We start from the raw sequence: 23180 nt of genomic DNA on the forward strand, positions 1-23180 counted from the left end.
TGTCTTCCTCCGAGTGTCTACACCCGAATTAAAAACCAGTCTTTACACCTCGATTTCCTATTATACTGGGGTCACCCCACCCAAAATGTAGGTTAGGGCTCATTCACACCAACACCGATTGGCAGGGTTTCCAAACACCATCCCATTAGAAAAGTGAAGGCAAAAAGCCTTGCCGCTCATAGGGACTGTTCACGCTATATCTTGCTACATCGCTGCGCGTTGCATTTTTTCGTAACTCAGTGCTTTATAACAAGTATAATATGTAATTTAACCACTTCAGCCCCAGAAGGTTTTCCCCCCCCCCCCCCATGACCAGGCCATTTTTTGCGATACGGCACTGCTTCGCTTTAACAGCGAAGCAGTGCCGTATCCTAATTTTCTTTACAAATAGAGCTTTTTTTTTTTTGGTGGTATAAATATGTATTTTGCTACCTGGTTTAACCACTTGCCGCCCGCCATATAGCAAAATGACGTTGGCAAAGTGGTTCCGTTATGCTGACTGGACGTCATGTGACGTCCGCAGGATAACAAGCCGCTGTGCTCCCCCGGGGGTGGGGTCTGCCACACCGCAACTCTTTACCACGCGAGCAGCCATGTCCAATCACGATGTAATCAGGAAGAACCGTTAATCGGCTTTTCTTCACGTCTGACAGACGCGAGTAGAGGAGAGCCGATCAGCTGCTCTCCTGACGGGACGGGGGTCTGTGCTGATAGTTATCAGTGCAGCCCCCCCTCGGATGCCCGCCCAGGACCACCAGGATGGCCACCACACTGGACCACCAGGTATGCCCCCCCTTAGACCACCATGGAATGCCAATCTGTGCCCAGGCAGCTGCCAATCAATGCCCACCCACAATGCCTATCAGTGCCGCCTATCAATGCATATCAGTGCCTGTCAATGCCACCTCATCGGTGTCGCCTTATCAGTGCCCATCAGTTAAGGAGAAAACTTTCTTATTTACCAAATTTTTATAACCAAAACAAATGAAAAACTTTTTTTTTTTAAATTTTCTGTCTTTTTTTTATTTGTTTAGCAAAAAATAAAAACCGCAGAGGTGTTCAAATAGCTCTATTTGTGGGAACAAAATTATCCAATTTTTGTTTGGGTACAGTGTAGCATGACCGCGCAATTGTCATTTAAACAGCGACAACGCTCAAAATTGGCCTGGGCAGAAAGGGTTAAAAAGTGGCTGGTATTAAAGTAGTAAAAAAAATAATCCCAATAAGTGTATATTAATTGGAAAAATGATCACGTCTACAAACTATGGGATATTTTTATGGTGTGTGTTTTGTTTTTTTTTTGCTAGGAATTGTGCTTTTTTTTTTTTTGCGGGACTGCGATATTGAGGCGGACAAATCGGACACAAAGTGACACTTTTTGGAGACCAGTGACACCAATACAGTGATCAGCAGTGTTACGGCACCATAAAGCGTTCCTATAATGTGAATCTGGCCTTACAAGGCTCTGAACTCCCCAGTGTTCATTTTGACGTCAAATTTCATCATTGGTAGTAGGAGGAAGAGTTCTCCATCATTGGTGTCAGTGGGAGGAATAGTGTCCCATCATCGGTGTCAGTGGGAGGAATAGTGTCCCATCATTGGTATCAGTGGGAGGAATAGTGTCCCATCATTGGTGTCAGTGGGAGGAATAGTGTCCCATCATTGGTGTCAGTGGGAGGAATAATATCTTGTATCAGTGAGAGGAACAGTGCCCCAAGGGCCAGATAAAGGCAAGCAAAGGGCCTCAGTTTGGAGACCACTGCTTTAGAAGAACATCTGAATGATCTAGGAAGCATCTCAAATGCAAGTCAGGCTGGCACAGTGGAATCCAGGATCTGTACATCCATACAGTACAGTCACAATCCAAGTAGCACATCGGCTTTCAGACTCCCTGGTTGGTTATGGGCTGAAAATCCTCCAGTTGAAGTGGAATCAAAGTACAAATCGTGTACACCCCCCACAGGTATAGAAAGTTTTAATATACTCATATTCAGATTACGGTTCAAAAGCATCACACCTGTATCCTCACTAGGGATGAGCTGGGTTCGGGCCGAACCCATTTCTGCAGAACCCTTGGGAAGCCGTCATGTGATCGCATCCCTGCTGGGCCAATCAGCAACACCCAGGGGCACTCCCCGCACCTGCATGTACACAAAGGGGCAGGGAGGTTCATGACATCATTGACCTACTATGGCCACATGGAAATATTAGGTCAGTGTCATTAAGTTTAGATTAAGGTGGAGAGCGCCATGTGCTTTGTGATGTGTGTTTTATATTTACTGTAAGTTTGGCTGCACTTTACACACAAGTGTTCCTTCCATATAGTGGACCAAGTGTGAATGGGCAAGATCTACAGCATATAAATCCAGTATGGGAATATAAAAATACCCTGGCCAGTCTCTAAATGAATCAAAATGCATGTTCTGACAGAAGAGTTATTATACTCCCCTCTCCGGTGTCCCCTGTCTCCTACCTCCCCTCCATTCCCTGTAATAGAAGAGGTATTATACTGTATTATACTGTCCTCTCCAGTGTCCTTTATCTCCTGCCTCTTCTCCATTCCCTGTAATAGAGTAGTCTATGTATATGTGTGTGCATATATATATATATATATATGTGTGTGTGTATGTTCCATGTCTCCTACGTCCCTTCTGTTCCCTTCAATAGAAAAGGTATTACACTTCTCCTGTGTTCGGTGTCTTTTACCTCCCTTCAATAGAAGAGGTGTTACAGACAGTTGACTCTCTGGTGTCCCTTGTCTCCTACCTCCTCTCTGTTCCCTGTAATAGAAGAGGTATTATACTCCCTGTAACGGTCAGGGGTTAACGCCGTTTACGATATTCCATTCCACCCAAGACAGCTTATCGACACTCCACCATCCAGCAGACAGGACCCATTGGATTTTTCCCAGAAACGAGACACACACAGCTCTGTCTCTGGTTCCAAAACGAATGAACACTTTAATGGTAAACTCTCAGGATTTTATACAGTTAGAAGCCAAATATGGACAATGACTCGACTCCACCCACAACATGACACAATGGGTGCTCAATACACATTCCGTTAGATAATGACATTCAGATGAGCTAATTACTAATCATTCCCCAGACGTTCTGACTCTGCGATAAGTTATTCTCACCTGCTACATAAAACACATTCCTTTAGTAAACATAATTGACATGCTAATCCACTACACCTGAAAGGTCAGACATCTGACCTTTCAGACTGCCAACACACATCTATCATCAACAGAACTTTCACACAATACAGGGTAATTAGCATCACACAATAGACAATGAAATATCTTAGGAGCCCGACTCAATTAACACCTCAAAAGTATGTGTCCCCTCATTGAATGAAACACTCTTGATCTGTTGGGTTCAGAATGAACAACTTGTAATATTCTTCTAGACATTAAAGAATATATTGTGGATTACTGTTCCATGCTAAAACAATTCAAGATATGTCCATTATTTCCTGGCTCAATCTGTACCCAAAAGTGACTCCCGTTACACTCCCCTTGGCGGTGTCCCCGGTCTCTACCTTCCTCTCTGTTCCCTGTAGTAGAAGAGGTATTCTACTCCCCTAGCCGTTATCCCCTGTCTCTTACCTCCCCTTCGTTCCCTGTAATAGAAGAATTATTATACTTTCCTCTCCGGTGTCCCCTATCTCCTACCTCCTCTATGTTCCCTGTAATAGAAGAGTTGCCTCTCCGGTGCCCCTTATCTTCTACCTCCTTTCTGTTCCCTGTAATAGAAGAGGTATTATACTGGCCTCTCCAGTGTCCCATGTCTCCTACCTCCTTTCTGTTCCCTGTAATAGAAGAGGTATTATGCTTGCCTCTCCGGTGTCCCCTGTCTCCTACCTCCTTTCTTTTCCCTGTAATAGAAAATATATTATACTTTCCTCTCCGGTGTCCCCTGTCTCCTACCTCCTCTCTGTTCCCTGTAATAGTAAAAGTGTTATACTTGCCTCTCTTTTGTCCCCTGTCTCCTATCTCCCCTCCGTTCCCTATAATAGAAGAGTTATTATACTTGCCTCGCCAGTGTTCCATGTCACCAAATTTCCCTCCATTCTAGCACTGTAGTCACCATAAGCCTCTTCAGCATTCAAAATCTCTGGAAGTGCTGGATGCCTTTGTCCTCCACTCTGTGCCCTGGTTCCTTCCACTTCTCCCTAAATCAGTGGTCTCCAAACTTTCTAAACAAAGGGCCAGTTGACTGTCCTTCAGACTTTAGGGGGGCCGGACTGTCGCTATTGGGAGTAGAAAAGGTCCTGACTTCAGTGGGTAAAAATAATGCCCCATCGTTTGTTTCAGTGGGAGGAATTGTGTCCCATCATTGGTGTCATTGGGAGGAATTGTACCCCATCTTTGGTGTCATTGGGAGGACTTGTTCCCCATCATTGGTTTCATTGGGAGGAATTGTGCCCCATTGTTTAGGGGCACAATTGTATTTTATTGTGTCACTCATACAGGTTTTTCAATTACATGTTTCAGCCTGACTGCTGCTATGAGAGAACCAACCAGGTCAGAGCACCCCCAGGCTCCAGCCAGACAAATCAAAGGCAGACTGGACCCATCTAGTGATATTCATTGTATAGAATAATTTGAATAACAAAGTGTTGAAATGGTAAGACCAACTGTCATGCCTCGTACACACGACCAGTTTTCCCGTCGGGAAAACTGCCATGACAGCTTTTGACCGGGAAAACTGGCCGTGTGTATGCTCCATGGCAGTTTTCCCGACAGGAAAACTGCCGCGAATCGAGACGGGAAAAAAAGAGAGCTGGTTCTCTTTTTTTCCCGCCGGTATTCGCAGCGGTTTTTAAGCCGGCAGTTTTCCTATGAGAAACACTGTGATGGAGCATACACACGGCCGGGATTCCCGGCCAAAGCTCTCACCGCAATTTTCCCCACGGGAAAACCTCTGGTGTGTACAGGGGGAAAGTGACTGAGCAGGTTCTCGCGGTCCCCCCCCCGCCCCGGATTCCCAGCGGACTTTTTACCGCCGGGAATCCCGGTTGTGTGTACGGGGCTTTAGTCTACCTTCCACATTTGGTGATTTCACCCTTTATAATTATACTTACAAGGTTTAAAAAATATTACTTCCACCTGGGTGAAATCCACCATAGAGCTGAAGTCCAAGCAGATATAAAAAACACAAATTGTATTCATAAATATATCATTATATTTATTTATTTTAATTCAGGATTTTTAAGTACTTTAATGGGTTGAATCCACCTTAATTCTGAACTCCAGGCAGATATAAAAGAGACAAATTAATACATCTCTGTATCCATGAATAAATCATTACATTTATTTATTTTAAATCTAGCACTTTAAGTACCCGTGTTTGACTTGATATTGGCATTTTACAGGCTCTGTACAACTGGAAGAGGGAGAATGTATGCAACATTTTAAATATATATATTTTTTTTGGAATAAGCTCTCATTAAAGGGAATATAAGACTCCACAAAGTTTCATCCTCCATTGAATCCTCGAGTTGTTCTTTTCTTCGATCCCTCAGCTGCATAGTTGATTGTAGGCTTTGCTGTAGCTCACAATTAGAAAATAACCAAATGTCCTTCAAGTGGTCCCTCAATAGGTAAATACCTGGGAGCTGCCATTGTGAGTGAGTGAGTGAGAGTGAGTGAGTGAGAGACTTGTAAAGCGCAACACATGTGAACTGAATCATCTCTGGGCGCTGTATCCATTTCATGGGTAAGGAACCCCTTGACCTCAGAAGAGATGGGTTTTAATCTTTCTCCTGAAGGCCAAGTGGTCTGACTCCAGTCGGATGGTGGTTGGTAGTGCATTCCACAGCCGAGGTCCCTGGACTGCAAATCTTCGATCTCCTTTGGACTTGTATCTGGCTTTGGGTATCTGGAGGAGGTTTTGATTGGTGGATCGCAGAATGCGATTGGGGTTATGGGCTTTTATTTTTTCGCATAGATATTGGGGGGCGTTGCCTTGAATACACTTATGTATTAGACTTATTGTCTGACCTCACTCAGTGTTACAGAGCATATTTTTAAAAAAATATTAAAATATTTTTTTGATAAATTACATCATCTTTAAAGGATCAGTCCACAAAAAGATTGTTTTTGTTTCACTTTCATTATGTCTTAGAAAACCTAAAACAGCAAGATCCTCTTGCCATATCTCTAGACTCAGGCTTCAGTTTGGATGTTCCTATTCGCTTTTGATTTTTTTTTTTTGAGTGAAGAGTTTGAGCACTGTGCAACCACGACCATTAGTATGTCACATACAAGGAATATATAACATCTCAGAATTGTTCATAGAAGCTGGTGGTTGTAGGGTTGACATTTTTCCACACAATTCACATTTTCTGTCCACGTGTTCTATTTAATTTGAGTTTTATGTCGTTTTATCACCGCCGATATTTCACGGCTTCCAGAGTCGGGTACCGCAACCTCTTGCCACTTTCTCCTCAAGATATCATTCCTATGCTGTAAACTGTGGTTGGGTATTAGTAGGGTGTGAATTATTTCTCGTTGAATGACTGGTGTGTGTAATTAAACTGCAGTGAGACTGATGGCCTAGAATTATTCACCTTCACTAGCGTACCAGGCTACGAGCAGCCACGGGGTCTTACAGTCCAGATTGACCTGTGTACTTACGAATTGCCAGGATGAAAAAAGAACCTACTTGACCTGATAGGCTCTTCTTTACTTTGTTTATTTAGTCCCATGTTATTTGTCCTGTGTTTCATTGGAACCTACAATCAGATAATATGCAATTTAGTTCATATTGAAAGATTCCTTTAGGTTTTGAAGAGCTTGTTCTTTGGTGATTTTATACCAGTCCTCTGGTAGGGTAGCTGGCTTTCCATTGTAGTAATCTGAAAACTGTTTAATAAACTCCTTGAAGACATATTTCCAGTAATTGGAGGCTCCAATGGTGGCATCGGGCTGTATTGTCCAATCGGGATAAATTTTGCGGTATTCTTTGTAAAGACATGGCTTCCAGTCAGTGTCTGAATTTAGGAACGTCGTGTTTCCGACCACATCGGTGGTGCATATCGAATGCGAGAGAGCTTTGGATTCTGTACAGCGGTACGTTCCTAAACCTTGAGGCCGATGGACCGATGCAAAGTGCTCCTTGTGATTAGCGGCCCCGGCCTCACAGGGGGCTTTACAGAATGGACACTGCTTACCACATCCAAAGACCTTCATAAACAATACATCTTGTGGTTTAAAGGTTTTCTTGTTCAGCACATACTCAATAGTGAAGTGTTTGATTTCGGTGATAATTTCTTTCTCGGCACCTTCCAGGAACTCTCCAATGTCAACCGAAAACTGGACAGGACTCGCATTGTTCTGAAACGTAATTACTTTCATCTCGTTCTGCACAATGACCAAATCTTTCTTTAATATTGCGCAAAATGTTTTTAAGCACTGGGAAACATTAGGTGTTTCTCGTACTCTTGGATCCTTTAGGGTTTGCCTTACCTTTTTCATGACGCAGGCAAGAATATTTGACTTTAACGTTTCAAGGGAGGTGGAATCCTTGTATTTGTTGGTAATAAATTTGACTATCCAGTTTTTTACAAAGATCTCGTATTGACTGTTGTATTTTATGTAACGGGTGAAATCGTGGTCTTCCAAAAGCTCTTCGAGCAAAGTGTATTGGAAGAAGGTTCTACTGCTGTACCTGATCGAATCTCTGCTGGTTAGTACGTCGTTCACAATTTCACCACCCAAATGTTTGAACACATAGTCTGTAAGAGCCGGCTTTAGGCACACCTCACAGAATCTCTGGGCTCTGACTTTAGACTCGTCTTTCTTTTGGTAGACATTCTTAAATGTGGAGAAGTACTGAGGTTTTATTTTATCAAGGTAGGACTTCATATTATTTTCCTGGAAAAAAATATTGTGCTTCTTCTGGAAGACCGGGGCAGCCTGACCCAGTAGGAGAAGCTTCAGATCCAGCTCGAACAATGGCGTGAGATGAAGACTCCTGACCACCTCCTCATTGAGTCTTTCGTTAACAACATTTAGAAGTTCTTGGCAATATGTTTGATCGTAATCTTTCATTGTGTTTACTTGCTCTGTTACGTAGCGATTGCACTGCTCTTTCAAAGAAGTCACAAGACTGCTCACCTTATTCCAGTATTCCTCATTTTTCACTTCCGGCATGTTTTCATACCAACTGCTCTGAGTGTATTTCTTATCCAAGTCCAGCCCGTTTTGTCCATAGTCATCTAAATTTTTTACTTCATTCAGCTTTTCATTAATGTAACCCGCTTTGTGCCTCATGTCTTTCCTGAGTTGGTCGATCATTTCTTGGCTGATGTTGTGCTTTTTTAAACTGCTAAACTGTAACACGGATATTGTTTTATTCCACATGACCTCAAACTCAGATTTTAGTTCCTCGTTGCTAAGCTGATGTTTTGCATTTTTGCAGTTGTCCAAGAGGCTGGTGGCTTTCTCTTCAATGATCCTCAGATAGCTGTTCTGAACAAACTGTATTTCATGTCTTCCTTTCTGTATGCGGATCGCTTCTTCACATTTGACAGTTAAATTGTCTTCAACTTCATTCTTAAGGGTTGTTGCACTCCTAAAGAAATCTTCCCTGTATCTCTCTACAAGGTGCACGTATTTGTTCCCGCTCTCAAAGTATTCTTCCAGGGCTTCCAGCATGACTTTCTCTTCTTCTTGTAAAACTTGATACATGTCCTCTTTAATGCCAGCCCAAATTTCAGTTTCAAGTTCTGAAGCCGGCTGATTAAAGATCTCATTTTCAGCCTCGTTAATCCACGTGTGCATTCTCTTTCGGAAATTCCACTCCAGTTCTGAGTATTTTATTGATAGTTGATTGTAGGCCTCGGCCACCAAGCTGTTTCTGAAGCTAAAAATAAATTTCTCGTACTTCACCGCATTCCACAAACTCTTTATCCATTTGATAAAATCAGATATACTCTGAGGACTTCTGGACTCTAGCTGCCTTTTCATGGTTTCAAATAGTTGCCTCTTTAGTTCAAACATTTTTTCACTGTACCCAGTATTTACTGAAGCCATTGGTGGAACTCCGTGCCAAAATCCTGGAATATACCAGCTGTGCTTCTCAATATCGTAGTCCATGACATCTGAAAACTTGGCCATGTTACTTTTTTCTTCCATTCTAGAAGCTACTTTGGTCATTTCATCTAACTGTTCCAGGAGTTTCTGCCTGTCTCTCATGTTCTTGTCATGAGCAGACACATCGCTAACATTTTGATGAACAAACTGGCAGTTGGGCTTCTTACCTATTTCTTTCATCCTCAGAAATGCATGGACCACTATCTGCAAAATATCTTTAATTTCTGCAGTATTTTCCATGGCCATGTTAATTATAGTAATGTCGCTCAACCCAACCACAAAGGTTGCTAACTCGTTGTCGTGCTCATAACTGTCTTCAACAGAAGCCAACTCAGGAGCTTTCAGACCCTCTGTGTCAATTACAAGAATTAATTCACACCCAAGGTCATCCACTAAGTTGTTTTTCACTTTTAGGAGAGTCATGAAGGCCCCTCGTGTACACCGCCCACTGGCCACTGGAAACTGCAGACCAAACATGGTGTTGAGAAGGGTGGATTTCCCAGTACTTTGAACTCCCAGTACAGTTATCACTTTAATTCTGCATTGTCCCCCTGTCTTGGCGTCCAACTCTGTCAGGACATCAGTTATCCACTGCATGGGGATGTTTGAGGCATCTCCATCAATTAGCTCCAATGGGAACCCATCCAACAATAGATCAGCAGCAATACTTGGTAGCTTATGAAGCTCTTGATTATTTGTACATCCATCTGCGAGGAAGTGCTCCGCTTCATAAAACTGGCCAACTTCTCGAATGAAATGTTCTACTCCTAGTGAGCTGTTCATCATGATTTGATCTAGTTCCTTCAGTCTTTCTACGTTGGGGTTAACTTTAAAGTACTGCTCCTTGTACTCAGCTTGGAGTGCTGAAAGATGATTTCTAGTGACTGAATCGAGGTAGAGTTTCATCCACTTCAAAAAATAATGTTTCTCAATACGTGGCAGGTTGTTGAGTGCAGCTATAAATGTGAGTATTCCATCAGGCATACTGCACTCGCTTTGTTTCCTCCTTAGGCCGGCACACTTCTTTATTAGCTTGGCTCTGTAATCCTCTGCTTTCTCACTACCCAGTCCTTTCATTCGACACATTTCCTTTTCGATTCTGGCCAACTGTTTCCAATATTCTCCTTGTAGTACCATTGTCTCATTCTTGTACTGCACAACATCTTTCACATTCTTGGTAATTTCCAGCGCAAGTGTCCTTGTATTTTGTTGTTCTTCTGAACCCTCGTCAATGCATATGCCTAGATCTGCGGCTATGTGAGACATCTCCTCCAGGGCGATGTAATAAGGGGAAGATTTAATTAAATCTGAGATAATCAGCTGCAGTTTCTTCACCAGTTCTGCATCGTTAATGGAGTTGTTCTTCACCAGAACATTTTTTCTGTTGATTTTCAAGATGGGGTATAACATCTTTATGTGGTTCTGGGTCTCTACGCTTATACATCTTGAAGAAGGAGCAAGGATTATGAAGTAGTTTGTGTTTGATTCTTCAATGTTGGATAGAATGCTATAGCTTTGATCATCCATAGTCTCAATAAATATGAATACAGCTGAGGATACTTTTGTTAGAAAGTTGAATTGAGTCCAGTTAGATTCTAGATCACCCCGGAGATTTGTCACCGCGACTGGTTCCGGAAACAGGTCTAAGAGTTCACTTCCTCCGGGAAAGAACCAGGAGATTTCCACCAAACCATCAGAGACTTCCCTTGCCATATTTGCCCCTTCCATGTTCTGATGGACAAAAATATCATGATGTTGTTGGACTGGACTTAGGATTTGATTTAGAATTCTGGATTTTGAAAGATTACACCTTCCCAGTCTAGCAAATGAGAAAACAGGCATGGGTATATTGACCAAGTTGTCTTCCTTGCATCCTTTAATGTTTGCTAATGATTGAGGTCGCCATCTTTTCACAATGTCCCTCATTGCCCACAGCATGAAAGTTATATGAAACCCTTCCCCGGCAGGAAGCAGAAAAGGAAGTGCAAACTGGCACATGGACATTTTAGTCACAATCTCTTGTTGCAGAAAACTATCTGAACTATTCAGAAGAAGACAAAGAACATCCAGAGGATGAATGGAAGTTGACATGTCTATATCTTCCATAAAATCCAATTCTTCATCTTGCATTGTGTTTTGTCTTGTATACAGTGAATGATTAAGCCGCGTGTTTCTTGCTGTACTGTTTAAGGACATGAGGCTCTGTAGGAATCGCCAGGGTATGTCCTCCATCCTCTGGGGGACAGTGTTCTTAAGATTTTCTTGACCAATCTTCAGAACTTCCATAAGACTGAGCTTTGATGTCCGGTACTTCACCAGATTTAATTCCCTCAGTTTGTCATCAAAATGTTTTATTTTAGCTGTGGAAGACAAAAATACAGTATGTATTATATAATTCAGTATTCAAAATTATATTCAAATTCACTGTATTTTGAGTGCGTTAAAGAGCTATGCTGAATATTTAAAGAAAATATTAAGAAATTTCTACCAGCTTATTTCCTAATGAAGGAGCCGCACATGCTCCGAAACGCATTACCACCCCCTTCTCCTGACTGACACCATCAGCCTCGTGTGCCCACAGTGAACCTGGAGCACAGGTTTCCCTGCTGCTTCCTCTCTCCAACATTTACGAGAACGCTTTACAGCTGCTGGATGGCTCTACACTGCTCTCCACCACCGTGCCGAGGATGGACACATGCCACAGATGAGGACTCCTGATTTTATCATGTCTTTTAACACTCAACAATATTGTAAGTGCTTTTAACCCTTTGTGCACTTTATATTATATTTTGTATACTGCACTTAGAGGCACCTTTCTTTTTTTCCTTTTTATATCTTCAGAGATGCTTCTCCTCTAACCAAAGTGCTGCCAGAAGTGCCATCTCATCACTATCATCACTATTATCTTCACCCGCTTTTCTTTCTAGGTTCTTGGGCTTCAGCCTTCTGACTGGCCAAGCTAGAATTACGTCATCCCCGCACATGCGCACGGGAGCCATGGACACAGCACAGAGCTCTGAAAAAATGGCGCGGGTATGCCGTTCCGTCAGAGCACATGCGCCGGTGACATCACTGTCTGCTGCTCGCTGGAATATCTCCGGAACGGTGCACGTTTAGGAGACATTCATTTTACCTACAGGTAAGCTCTTATTATAAGCTTACCTGTAGGTAAAAATGTCATTACCACTTTAAGACAACACAAAAAGAGAACATTATAATGTACTTACAGCCCCAGAAATATTCTTCTAGATCTGATGATTCGGAAATGTCCAAATTGTTCTCCTGATGATGGCCGAGAAAGTCTTTAGAGATAGATTCTGATGCTGGAATAACGGCATTTTGCATGTTTTCTATTATTGCTTCTTTTAGTGTATCCACTTTCTCTTCACTGATTTGTTCCACCTTCTCTTGGTTGATCTTTTCCTCTTCTTGATTGAGGGTTTCTTTACTAATGTTCCCCTCCTCTTGTCTGGTATTTTCTCCCTCTTTAATGTTTTCTGTTTCTTGCCTGCTGCTCTCCTTTTCTTGACTGGTTCTCTCTTCCTCATTGATGTTCTCCTTCTCTTGAGTGGTGTCCCCTTTCTCTTGAGGTGTGGCTTCCTCTGGCTTGGCGTCCTCTTTATTGGCATTCCCATTTTGTATACTGGTACTTTCATCTTCTTGGCTGCTCTGGTCTTTATTGAAGTCCCCATTTTCTTGACTGAGGCTCTGTGTCTTGTTCTTTATGTTCTCTTGAATGATGTTATCAACTTCATCTGAAAGGTCATCTTCTTTACTAATGCTTTCTTCCTTATTGGCTACCTCCTCCTCATGTCTGATGTTCTCCTCTACTTCAATTATGTTCTCCTCCTCTTGCTTTATGTTCTGTTGACCTATTTTTTTCTCTGTCTCATGACTGATTGTGAGCTGTTCATGGTTGATCTTCTCCTGCTCTGCAAAAATGCTCTCCTGATTGAGGTTTGATGGCTTTGCATTGCATTCGTTAATGCCCTCCTCCTTATTATAGATGATTTTCTTCTCTTGATTAATGTTCTCTTGGTGGAGGTTTTCTGTCTCTTGATTTGCATTTCCTTTGTTGGTAAATTTCTCACCCTCTTGACTTATGCTCTCCTCTTCTAGACTGGTGATTTCCTTTCCTTCATGAGTGGTGATTTCTTCATCATGATTGATCTTCTCTTCATCATTGATCTCCCTCTCATGGCTGAGGTTCTGTTGACTATTTTCTTTCTCATAACTGATTATATTTTCCTCTAGATCGACATTTCCCTCATCCTTATTAATGATCTCCTCCTCTTGAACAGTGTTCTTCTCCCTATTATTGAGCTCCTCTTCTTTCATAATCTCATTCTCTTTATTGTTAACCACATTTTCTTGATAGATGTTTATCTCCTCTTTGATGTCGACTTCCTTTTCCTGATTTATAATATCTTCCTCCTTATTTTCAACCCTTTTTTCTTGATTGATTATCTCCTCTTCGTTAACCCTTGTTTCTTTATTGATGATCTCTTCTTCTATTTTGTTGACCTCCTCTTTTTGAATAATGATCTTGTTCTCTTTATTCTTAATCTCCTCTTGATTGACAAGCTCCTCCTCTTTATTGTTGACCTTTATTTTTTGATTGATGATCTTTTCCTCTTTGTTGTTGACCTCTTCTTCATTCATGAGCTCCACCTCTTTATAGTTAACCCCATCCTCTTGATTGATGATCTCCTCCTCTTTATTATTAACCTCCTCTTCTTGACTGATGATCTTTTCTGCTTTATTAACCTCCTCTTCTTGTCTGATGATCTCCTCTTCTTTATTAGTAACCTCCTCTTCTTGTCTGATGATCTTCTCCTCTTTATTAGTAACCTCCTCTTCTTGTCTGATGATCTTCTCCTCTTTATTAGTAATCTCCTCTTCTTGTCTGATGATCTCCTCTTCTTTATTAGTAACCTCCTCTTCTTGTATGATGATCTTCTCCTCTTTATTAGTAATCTCCTCTTCTTGTCTGATGATCTCCTCTTCTTTATTAGTAACCTCCTCTTCTTGACTGATTATCTTTTCCACTTTATTATTAATCTCCTCTTCTTGATTAATGATCTCTTCCGCTCTATTATTAACTTCCTTTTCTTGTCTGATGATCTTCTCCTCTTTATTATTAACCTCCTCTTTTTGACTGATGATCTCCTCCTCTTTACTATTAACCTCCTCTTTTTGACTGATAATCTTTTCCGCTTTATTATTAATCTCCTCTTCTTGTCTGATGATCTCCTCTTCTTTATTAGTAACCTCCTCTTCTTGTCTGATGATCTCCTCCTCTTTATTGTGGACCATTATTTCTTGATTGATGATATTCTCCTCTTTATTGTTGACCTCCTCTTCTTCATTAATGAGCTCCTCCTCTTTATAGTCCCTCTCTTCTTGACTGATGATCTCCTCTTTATTGTTGACCTTTCCTTCTTGATTAATGATCTTTTCCTCTTTATTATTAACCTCCTCTTTTTGATTAATGATCTCTTTCGATTTATTATTAACCTCATCTTCTTGACTGATGATCTTCTCCACTTTACTATTAATCTCCTCTTTTTGACTGATGATCTTCTCCTCTTTATTATTAACCTCCTCTTCTTGACTGATGATCTCCTCTTCTTTATTGTTTAGCTCCTCTTCTTGAATGATAATCACCTCCTCTTTATCGCTGACCTCCTTTTCTTGATTCGTAATTTTCCCAATATTTTTGAGCTGCTCTTCTTGTTTGATGTTCTCTTCTTCATCATCAGTGCGCTCCTCTCGATTGAAGTTCTCCTCCTCTAGGCTGATGTTTTCATGATGGGGGGCTTCTTGCTTGATATTCGTATCCTCTTGGTTAATGCCATTTGTCTCACAGGTGTTCTCTTCATCTTGCTGGATATTCTCTTCTTGACTAAAGGTTTTAATATTAGCGTTCTCTTTCTTATGCTTACTATTCCTGAACCCTTCCTTCATGTTCTCTTCCTGACTGATTTCCTCCTTGTTATGGATGTCTTCCTGAAGAAGATAGTTGTGATAAAAGCCCCCTTGGTCTGGATCCATAATGGTAATCTGGATTGTCCCTCAATCTAGAAAACAAGAACTGGTATTAAAATCCAATGGATTCCAATAGGCAGGTTTTGGATTATTAGTACTTGACATACAGTAAATCTTCATGTTAATGGTAATTTCCATATCATTCTCTCTCGTCTTCAAAGAAAATGGAATAACAGCTTCTCAACAATGTAAATGGAGTCTATGATGTATATGAGAAAGTACTGTATTTGAAATGTTTATTTTAACATAAATACATGTTTGATTTAATATGCAATTTAATTTGATGCAGCATATTTTATTTGTACTGTATTACATATGTAAATTCAAATATTTCCCCATTAGCGGCTCACTGTTATATCATTGAGCACCCCCCACCCTCCCCAGAATAAAACCTACTGAAATAAAATCTAAACCACATAGAATGCTGTTTTCTATTATTCAGACCTGACCCATAGATGCATTCATTAATAGGTATTATGAGCAAATAAGGATAAATCAATTTAGCACTGGAGACATATATTGTCAAAAGTATTGGGACACCTGCCTTTACACGCACATGAACTTTAATGGCACCCCAGTCTTAGTCCGTATGGTTCAATATTGAGTTGGCCTACCGTTTGCAGCTATAACAGCTTCAACTCTTCTGAGAAGGCTGTCTACAAGAAGAAAAGTGCGGCGCAAAATTTACAAAATAATAAAATAATAATAAAATGTACAAAATGTCCAAGTGCAAATAAAGTGTCCTTTATATAAATAAATAAATCCAGCAGGGGTGAGAGTGAAGAGGAGACACCAGAGGGAAATCCACCACCAAGGTAAAGATGGACTCTCACCTCATTGCTTCGACCCATAAAGAGTCACAAAGCATATCAGCATCCAAAACATCCAAAGTTAAGACCAGCCTCCAATCTCCAGCATAACACCAAATCGCATTGATATCCAAGGGTCACCATAAAAGAAAGACACAGGATCTAAGTGCTCTCTGTATGAACCAGCAATATTTAATAAAAAACAGTAGTGCACTTACATTTAAAATCACTCTAAGCCGAGTGCGAGCAAAGCAGCATGTACAGGCAGTATTCCAAACACAGCGGCGATGATCGAGGGTGACGTCCGTACGTAACTCCTCCTGTCTACAAGCTTTAGAAGTGTGTCTTTAGGAATGTTTGACCATTTTTCCAGAAGTGCATTTGGGAGGTCAGGCACTGATGTTGATTGAGAAGGCCTGGCTCGCAGTTTCTGCTCTAATCCATCCCAAAGGTATTCTATTGGGTTGAGGTCAGGACTCTGTGCAGGCCAGTCAAGTTCCTCCACCCCAAACTCGTCCATGTCTTTATGGACCTTGACTGTGCACTGGTGCGCAGTTATGTTGAACAGGAAAGGGTCACCCCCCCAAGATGTTCCTACAAAGTTGGGAGCATGAAATTATCCAAAATGTCTTGGTATGCTGATGCCTTAAGAGTTCCCTTCACTGAAACTAAGGGGCCAACCCAATCCCTGAAAAACAAACCCCACGCCATAATCCCCCCTCCACCAAATGATTTGGACCAGTGCACAAAGCAAGGTCCATAAACACGGACGAGCGAGTTTGGAGTGGAGGAACTTGAGAGGCCTGCACCTGACCTCAACCCGATAGAACACCTTTGGGATAAATTAGAACGGAGACTGAGAGCCAGGCCTTCTTGTCCACATCGGTGTCTGACCTCACAAATAGGCTTCTGGGAGAACGGTCTATATTCCCATAGACACACTCCTAAACCTTGTGGGGACAGCCTTCCCCAAAGCACATGTGATGTGTTAGTATACCACAAATATATTCTTGAAACTGCCTGGAGTGTTCTGTTACTAGATTTACTACATTGTCTATCTCGAGTATAAGCCGTGGGATCTGCACAGACAGCTCCCTCCCTGCTAAGATTAATTGATTCATTTTTTTTTCTGCTACTGAACACACACCTGCCAGCAGGAGGATGAACTTTTAGAGGAGTAAATGTCATTAGAGGATATGGTGGTCTGTAATTGCTGATCCCCCCTTTCAAAAATGCCGGCTGTCATGTTGATATATTGGCCTTAATACTATAAGTCAATGGCAAAGAACCAATATGGACGCCTCTCTGGGTTCCCTTTCTCAGTTTGCATGCTTGTTTTAGCTCAGTACTAAGCTGAAGGTGAGCCTAGAGATGGAGTTAGAGGGAAGGTGAACCTAGGGGTATGGTTAGAGATAGAGGGAAGGTGAACTTAGGGATGGAGTTAGAGATAGAGGGAAGGTGAACTTAGGGATGGGGTTGGAGATAAAGGGAAGGTGAACTTAGGGATAGAGTTAGAGATATAGGGAAAGTGAATCTAGGGATGGAGTTAGAGATATAGGAAAGGTGAACTTAGGGATGGAGTTAGAGATAGAGATAGAGGGAAGGTGAACTTAGGGATGGGGTTGGAGATATAATGGAGGTGAATTTAGGGAGGGAGTTAGAAATGTAGGCAAGGTGAACATAGGGATGGAGTTAGAGATATAGGCAAGGTGAATTTAGGGATGGAGTTAGAGATATAGGGAAGGTGAACTTAGGGATGGAGTTAGAGATATAGGGAAGGTGAACTTAGGGATGGAGTTAGAGATATAGGGAAGGTGAACTTAGGGATGGAGTTAGAGATAGAGGGAAGGTGAACATAGGGATGGAGTTAGAGATAGAGGGAAAGTGAATCTAGGGATAGAGTTAGAGATATAGGAAAGGTGAACTTAGGGATGGAGTTAGAGATAGAGGGAAGGTGAACTTAGGGATGGAGTTAGAGATAAAGGGAAGGTGAACTTAGGGAGGGAGTTAAAGATGTAGGGAAAGTGAATCTAGGGATGGAGTTAGAGATATAGGAAAGATGAATGTTGCGATGAGGCCAGATTAAGAACATCATGGGCCTGTTGCTGAGGATTTTGGTGGGGCCTTTTATAAATAATAAATAAATGCGTGGGAATGACATGAACGCAGCCCGGCCAAAGCAAGTGACCAAAGGCACAGAACCCAGAAGGAAGACCGGGTGAAGATGGAATAAATGGATACAAACAAAACAGTGAAGTTAGCCCATTTTTTTTTTGTTTTAATGTGAAAGATGATGTTACGCCGCAAGAATCGTGAGAGAATCGTGATCTATCTTCTAAGCAAAAAAATTGCAATTCTCATTTTAGCCAGAATCGTGCAGCTCTATACCGTGCAACATAAAAAGTGCAAAGACCACCATAGAGTCAGGCCCGTCGCAACAGGACAGGCAAACCAAGCAATTGCTTGGGCCCCCAAGCTAGCAAGGGGCCCCCAAGCTGGCTTGTCTGTCTGCCTGCTGCTATGTTCACAGGCTGCATTGCATTTGCAGGCGTGCCGCACATGAGTCTGTCCCAGCCTTCGGTAAGATCACAGCACTGCCCCCATGTCTCATCTTGTGTGAATAAGACAGGCAGGGGGTGGGGGCCCCAACCCCTGCCTGTCTTATTCACACAAGATGAGAGCCTCGGCCGCTCTGGACAAAGTACCGGACTGTTTAAGTTAAGAAGTGGGTGATTGGCTGCTATGCAGCGGAGCGGTCCCAGCAATCAATCACTCACTTTTAACATGAAAAGTCCTGCCCGTTGTCCAGGGCTGTTGTGCTTCTCATCGATTCGTGTGTGAATAAGGTAATGCTCTGTGGGGAGGGGGAGTGCTGTGCTGTTATGGGGACAGGAGTCTACTATCGAGGGGGGTCTGTGATGGGGGGACAAGTCTGTGAGGGGGGGTCAGTCTGTGATGGGGGGTCAGTCTGTGATGGGGGCACCAGTGTGATGGGGGTCAGTATGTGATGGGGCACCAGTTTGTGATGGGGGATCAGTCTGTGATGGGGGGTCAGTCTGTGATGGAGGCACCAGTCTGTGATGGAGGCACCAGTCTGTGATGGGGGGGCAGTCTGTGATGGAGGCACCAGTCTGTGATGGAGGCATCAGTCTGTGATGGGGGGCAGTCTGTGATGGGGGGGCAGTCTGTGATGGGGGGTCTGTGATGGGGGCACCAGTCTGTGATGGGGCACCAGTCTGTGATGGGGGGGCAGTCTGTGATGGGGGGGCAGTTTGTGATGGGGGGCAGTTTGTGATGGGGGCAGTTTGTGATGGGGGCACCAGTCTTTGAGGGTGGGTGAACTTAAACTGTATCGCTATGCTGTGGTTCCTGTAGGCTTTGTGTGCGTGCAGGAGGGGAGGGGGGTTGGGGGGCCTCTATGTCCATTTTGCTTGGGGCCCCCAAATTCCTTCAAACGGCCCTGCATAGAGTAATTTTCTAGCAAAAAACAAATGATGATTTTTACATGTAGGAGAGAAGTGTCAGGATTGGCCTGGGTGGCGAGGGGTTAATTACCATGAGTAATATACAAATAATTATTATAAGCCCTGTGATCCTATCAGTCTGCTGCAGTGTGTCAGCTTGTATTCATATTGGCCGCTCTGAATGTAGCTTCTGACAGGCTGTGCAAGCAGGCCCGTATCTCTGGAACCATAAATGATAGCCGTCCCATATTTTGACCAGTTGTGTGGTATGTCTTCAACTGCCTACCCTAAATGTGGGGTTTCTGTGACCTCTGGTCGTCGAGCTACAACCCCCCGAAGTCGATAATTTTTTTTATTTATTTTTTTTGGCAAATGGGCCTATCTTGAGAAAGGGGCCTGGAGCTGCAGCTCCATCAGCCCCTATGTTAATCCGGCTCTGGATGGGGTTAGAGATATAGGAAAGATGAACTTTGCGATGGGGTTAGAGATATAGGAAAGATGAACTTTGCGATGGGGTTAGAGATATAGGGAAGGTGAATTTAGGGACTGGGAGGGCATTGGAGATATAAGTAAGGTAAACTTAGGGATGGAGTTAGAGATGCAGGAAAGATGAATTTATGGATGGGGTTAAAGATATAAGGTGAATTTAGGGATATGGTTAGAAATTTAGCGATCTAGTTAGAGATATAGAGAAGGTGAACTTAGGGATGGAGTTAGAGATATAGGTAAGGTAACTTAGGGGTGGGGTTAGAGATATAGGTTAATTGAACTTAGGGATGGAGTTAGAGATATAAAGAAGGTGAATTTAGGATTTATATATAAGACAGGACGGAAAGGTGAACTTAGGGATATGGTTAGAGATATAGGAAAGGTTGTGGATTAAGAGGGGTCAGAGTGCTGGGGGGGATATCTGGGGTGTAGAGGGGTCAGAGTGCTGGGGGGGATATATGGGGTGTAGAGGGGTTAGAGTGCTGGGGGGATATCTGGGGTGTAGAGGGGTCAGAGTGCTGGGGGGGATATATGGGATGTAGAGGGGTCAGAGTGCTGGGGGATATCTGGGGTGTAGAGGGGTCAGAGTGCTGGGGTGATATCTGGGGTGTAGAGGGGTCAGAGTGCTGGGGGGGGGATATATGGGGTGTAGAGGGGTCAGAGTGCTGGGGGGGGATATCTGGGGTGTAGAGGGGTCAGAATGCTGGGGGGATATCTGGAGTGTAGAGGGGTCAGAGTGCTGGGGGGATATCTGGGATGTAGAGGGGTCAGAGTGCTGGGATGATATCGGGGGTGTAGAGGGGTCAGAGTGCTGGGGTGATATCTGGGGTGTAGAGGGGTCAGAGTGCTGGGGGGGGATATCTGGGGTGTAGAGGGATTAGAGTGCTGGGGGGATATCTGGGGTGTAGAGGGGTCAGAGTGCTGGGGGGATATCTGGGGTGTAGAGGGATCAGAGTGCTGGGGGGATATCTGGGGTGTAGAGGGGTCAGAGTGCTGGGGAGATATCTGGAGTGTAGAGGGGTCAGAGTGCTGGGGGGGGATATCTGGGATGTAGAGGGGTCAGAGTGCTGGGGGGATATCTGGGGTGTAGAGGGGTCAGAGTGCTTGGGGGATATCTGGGGTGTAGAGGGGTCAGAGTGCTGGGGGGGATATCTGGGGTGTAGAAGGGTCAGAGTGCTTGGGGGATATCTGGGGTGTAGAGGGGTCAGAGTGCTGGGGGGGATATCTGGGGTGTAGAAGGGTCAGAGTGCTTGGGGGATATCTGGGGTGTAGAGGGGTCAGATAGGATTTTTTTCCATCTGAAAATGTGAGAACCAGCTCTCAATCTTTTGTTGGCGGAAATTCCGACAGCAAAAGTCCGATGGAGCCTACACACGGTCGGAATTTCCATTCAGAAGCTCACATCGGACTTTTGCTGTCGGAATTTCCGATCGTGTATACGAGGAATAAGATTAGTAAATTCTAATGAAACAAACTAAAGTTATAGGAAGGTAAAGAAAAGTTCACTTCACCTCTTTTTCCTCACTGGCTCAGCAGAGTCCTGACAGCCATGTCCGTCTGATGAAGAAGGGCCATCTCTCTGGTCTGTACGGGGCGATGAACATTTCCAGATATGAAACAATCCGGGAGAGTTTCCTATCAGATGTAGTGATCGGACCCCTCCCACCCCATTTGGAAATCAACAATTTTATTTGAATATTGCTTTATCGTGTTTCTGTCTCTGAATTGGGGGCTGTGTATAGCGGCGGCGTCCCCTGTGCCTGGACTTGTCCTATCAGCAGCTGACGGGCTGTGCGCTGTGTCTGCAGGCACTTCTATCACTGAGCATTTTCACTTAAAGGGAAATTCGGAGGAGGATTCTGTGAGTGCGCACAATGGAGTTTACATTCACTCAAAAAGGTAATCTGAAGGTGGTTTAAAACGGATCCATGTAAGTAGAAGATTTCCATATTTTTCCTTTACTACATTCGATACAAAAGTGTCAAATAATTCAACAAGTTCGTCTCTCACACCTGCACACCGACCTATCAACCCCCGCAATGTCTACACTTCTTCCAGGTCTAGTAACAGGTTACTTCACAATATTACTTCTCCTGCCTGAGCAATGTTTATAAACAATGTTATGTCATCCTTCTCCACTCTCTCCTCTCCTTGTCCTTCTCTATGCCTCCTCTCCTGTCTTCTTCTCCTTCTCTCCTCCTCCTCTCCTCCTCATCTCCTCTTCCTCATCGCCTCTTCCTTGCCTCCATCTCTCCTCTCCTCAATCTCTCCTCTCCCCCCCCTTTTCTATCCTCTCCTCTCCCTCTCCTCCTCCTCTCCTCTCCTCTCCTCAATCTCTCCTCTCCCCCCCCCTTTTCTATCCTCTCCTCTCCCTCTCCTCCTCCTCTCCTCTCCTCAATCTCTCCTCTCCCCCCTTTTCTATCCTCTCCTCTCCCTCTCCTCCTCCTCTCCTCTCCTCAATATCTTCTCTCCCCCCCTTTTCTATCCTCTCCTCCTCCTCTCCTCTCCTCCAGCTCTCCTCTCCTCAATCTCTCCTCTCCCCCCTTTTCTATCCTCTCCTCTCCCTCTCCTCCATCTCTCCTCTCCTCAATCTCTTCTCCCCCCCCTTTTCTATCCTCTCCTCCTCCTCTCCTCTCCTCTCCTCCAGCTCTCCTCTCCTCAATCTCTCCTCTCCCCCCCTTTTCTATCCTCTCCTCTCCTCCTCCTCTCCTCTCCTCCATCTCTCCTCTCCTTAACCTCTTCTCTCCCCCCCCTTTTCTATCCTCTCCTCCTCCTCTCCTCTCCTCAATATCTTCTCTCCCCCCCCTTTTCTATCCTCTCTTCCTCCTCTCCTCTCCTCCAGCTCTCCTCTCCTCAATCTCTCCTCTCCCCCCTTTTCTATCCTCTCCTCTCCCTCTCCTCCATCTCTCCTCTCCTCAATCTCTTCTCCCCCCCCTTTTCTATCCTCTCCTCCTCCTCTCCTCTCCTCTCCTCCAGCTCTCCTCTCCTCAATCTCTCCTCTCCCCCCCTTTTCTATCCTCTCCTCCTCCTCTCCTCTCCTCCATCTCTCCTCTCCTTAATCTCTTCTCTCCCCCCCCCTTTTCTATCCTCTCCTCCTCCTCTCGCCTCCTCCATCTCTCCTCTCTCCCCTCCCCTCCCTCGCCTCTTCTCTCCCATCATCTTCTGCCTCCCTCCTCTTTCTCTGCTAATTCTCTCTACTCCAACCTCCTCCTCTCTCCTCTCCTCCTCCTCTCCCCCTCTTCCCCTTCTGCTCTCCTCTCTGATCCT

General features: G+C 43.7%; 1 protein-coding gene across 1 annotated transcript; it reads right to left on the reverse strand.

Annotated features, from left to right (window-relative positions):
• Positions 1-5917: 5917 nt before the first annotated feature.
• LOC120942979 (interferon-induced very large GTPase 1-like) lies at positions 5918-21575 on the reverse strand. Its single transcript, XM_040355990.1, has 4 exons — positions 21425-21575; positions 13871-15183; positions 12331-13831; positions 5918-11463 (listed from the first exon to the last, which is right to left on the reverse strand). Exons 2-4 carry the CDS (start codon positions 15155-15157, stop codon positions 6764-6766), a joined length of 7488 nt encoding a protein of 2495 aa, XP_040211924.1. The 5' UTR covers positions 15158-15183; positions 21425-21575; the 3' UTR covers positions 5918-6763.
• Between the last annotated feature and the right edge of the window lie 1605 nt (positions 21576-23180).

This window comes from Rana temporaria, chromosome 6 (assembly GCF_905171775.1).
Source record: "Rana temporaria chromosome 6, aRanTem1.1, whole genome shotgun sequence".
In the NCBI taxonomy this organism is placed as follows: domain Eukaryota; kingdom Metazoa; phylum Chordata; class Amphibia; order Anura; family Ranidae; genus Rana; species Rana temporaria.